At 32.5% G+C, this 2,079-nt stretch overlaps 1 protein-coding gene across 1 annotated transcript; it reads left to right on the top strand.

The window, feature by feature from the left end:
• The first annotated feature begins 1,123 nt into the window (after positions 1 to 1,123).
• On the top strand, positions 1,124 to 2,079 carry LOC127243066 (LOB domain-containing protein 29-like). Its single transcript, XM_051262917.1, has 2 exons — positions 1,124 to 1,467; positions 1,589 to 2,079. Exons 1-2 carry the CDS (start codon positions 1,189 to 1,191, stop codon positions 1,976 to 1,978), a joined length of 669 nt encoding a protein of 222 aa, XP_051118874.1. The 5' UTR covers positions 1,124 to 1,188; the 3' UTR covers positions 1,979 to 2,079.

The raw sequence follows: 2,079 nt of genomic DNA, 5'->3' as shown, positions 1-2,079 counted from the left end.
GTATTGATTAAGACTAATAAACACACAAAATACACATGGTTGATAAAAACATGAGGTATAAACTAACGGTACTATTAATATAACACAAAACACAATATATAAACCGATAATATATAATAATTGTTCATATAACACATATTATGATCGAGCATAAATGTGTATATATATAATTATGTTAATTCACCCCCACCTCAAATACTACTCCCTCGTTCCGTATATTTTGGAACTATTACTGTAGATACGAGAATTTAAATAAAGTATAATTAGTAAGTAATTAAGAAATGTATTAGTAAAAATAATTATAGATTAAAATTAAAATAACTAAATAGTATAATTAAGATTAAGAATATAAAATTTAAAATGTGATTAAAATGTATAATCATATTTCCAAAAAACAAAGGACAAATTATATGAGACAAACGAAAATAGAAAATATAGACAAATTATATGGAAGAAAAAGAGTAAAATTTATCAATATGTTATGTCTTTTAGTATTATAATTATTTTTCACCAGTTGCTACTATATAATAAGAAAAAAGAACAGTATCAAATCGATAAAAATATCCACCCTGAAGTTCAGAAGAAGTTGATTCCGCCACTGTATATAGTACGAACTGAAACAAATATAATAATTCATAGTACAATATATTCTAATTTAATTCAAAAATCGTTGAAAAATAATTATTTATGCGTCGATTAGCGACAATGTAAACATATATTGACAATGAATATATATACTTCTAACCATGATTTCTCAAAGAGACAATGCAACAACTAAAATAGATCTCAAAAACAGCCTAAAAGGAACAACAACAACAATTTCATGACACTGATTATCATCAAAAAAACACATATATATACTTATCCCTATACATACATACATACATACATACATACATATACCAATAAAGATTACATTAATTTTTCAGAAAAAAATAAATAATAATAATAATAATAATAATAAAAATTAAAAAAATAAAAATAAAATAATTGGAATCTGTAGCCCAATAACTGAACCAGTTGCAATAAACTATAGAGAGACACCTCTCCCATTTCCCCTTTTTAAAACCCTCAATTTTTTTTCTATTAATCTCTGCACTCTTTATAATCCCCCTTTCTCCTAAAACCCTCAAATCTCCCTAATTCAATCTCAATTTCGACATTTTCAACATCAGATTTGCAATCAAAATGACAGGATCAGGTTCCCCCTGTGGTGCCTGCAAATTCCTGAGAAGAAAATGTATCAGAGGATGTGTTTTCGCCCCATATTTCTGCCATGAACAAGGAGCTTCCCATTTTGCAGCCATCCACAAAGTCTTCGGCGCCAGCAACGTCTCGAAGCTCCTCGCCCATCTTCCAGTCACCGATCGTTGCGAAGCCGCCGTCACGATCTCTTACGAAGCTCAGGCCAGGCTCCAGGACCCCATCTATGGCTGTGTCTCTCATATCTTTGCCCTCCAGCAGCAGGTCAAATTTAGTTTTTTTAATTTGATGATTTAATTTTATCTTACCTAATAGTTATCGATTTGATTGGATTGGATTTTGATTGATTTGAAATCTGTGTTTTGTTCGAATTTGATGTTCTCAGGTGGTGAATCTGCAGGCGCAATTGGCCTGTCTGAGGGAGCAGGCGATCATGAACAATGGGAATGTTAATTTGGGGGCGATGCAAAACCCTAACCCTAATCCTGATCCCAAAATTTTCTGTTCTAACAGCAATTTCCCACAGGATTTTCAGAATTGGTTTCAGAATTTTCAGAATCAGGGCTCGATGATGCCTCCCCAATCTTCGAATGGAAATAATGATTATTACAATGAGAGGTTTGAGAATTTGCCCTACTTTGGAAGCAGCTCGGAATCCATGGAAAACACCTCGATCGATTCGCAGTCAAACGACAGGGAATGGAACACGACGACGTCGTTTCAGGATGATGCTGATGATCTTCAGTCTGTGGCTTTCAGATACATTCACCATTGATGATATTAATTATGATCTATTTTGATCTTCTTGAGATGATCGATCAATGTTGATTTTAATTAATTTGGTTGGCTTCTTCTTCGTCAATTAGGGCTTTTCGA

Source organism: Andrographis paniculata, unplaced genomic scaffold (genome assembly GCF_009805555.1).
Source record: "Andrographis paniculata isolate CXL003 unplaced genomic scaffold, ASM980555v1 Contig89END, whole genome shotgun sequence".
NCBI lineage: Eukaryota > Viridiplantae > Streptophyta > Magnoliopsida > Lamiales > Acanthaceae > Andrographis > Andrographis paniculata.
The sequence above is the reverse complement of the archived record's forward strand: the minus strand, read 5'-3'. Positions and strand labels throughout refer to the sequence as shown.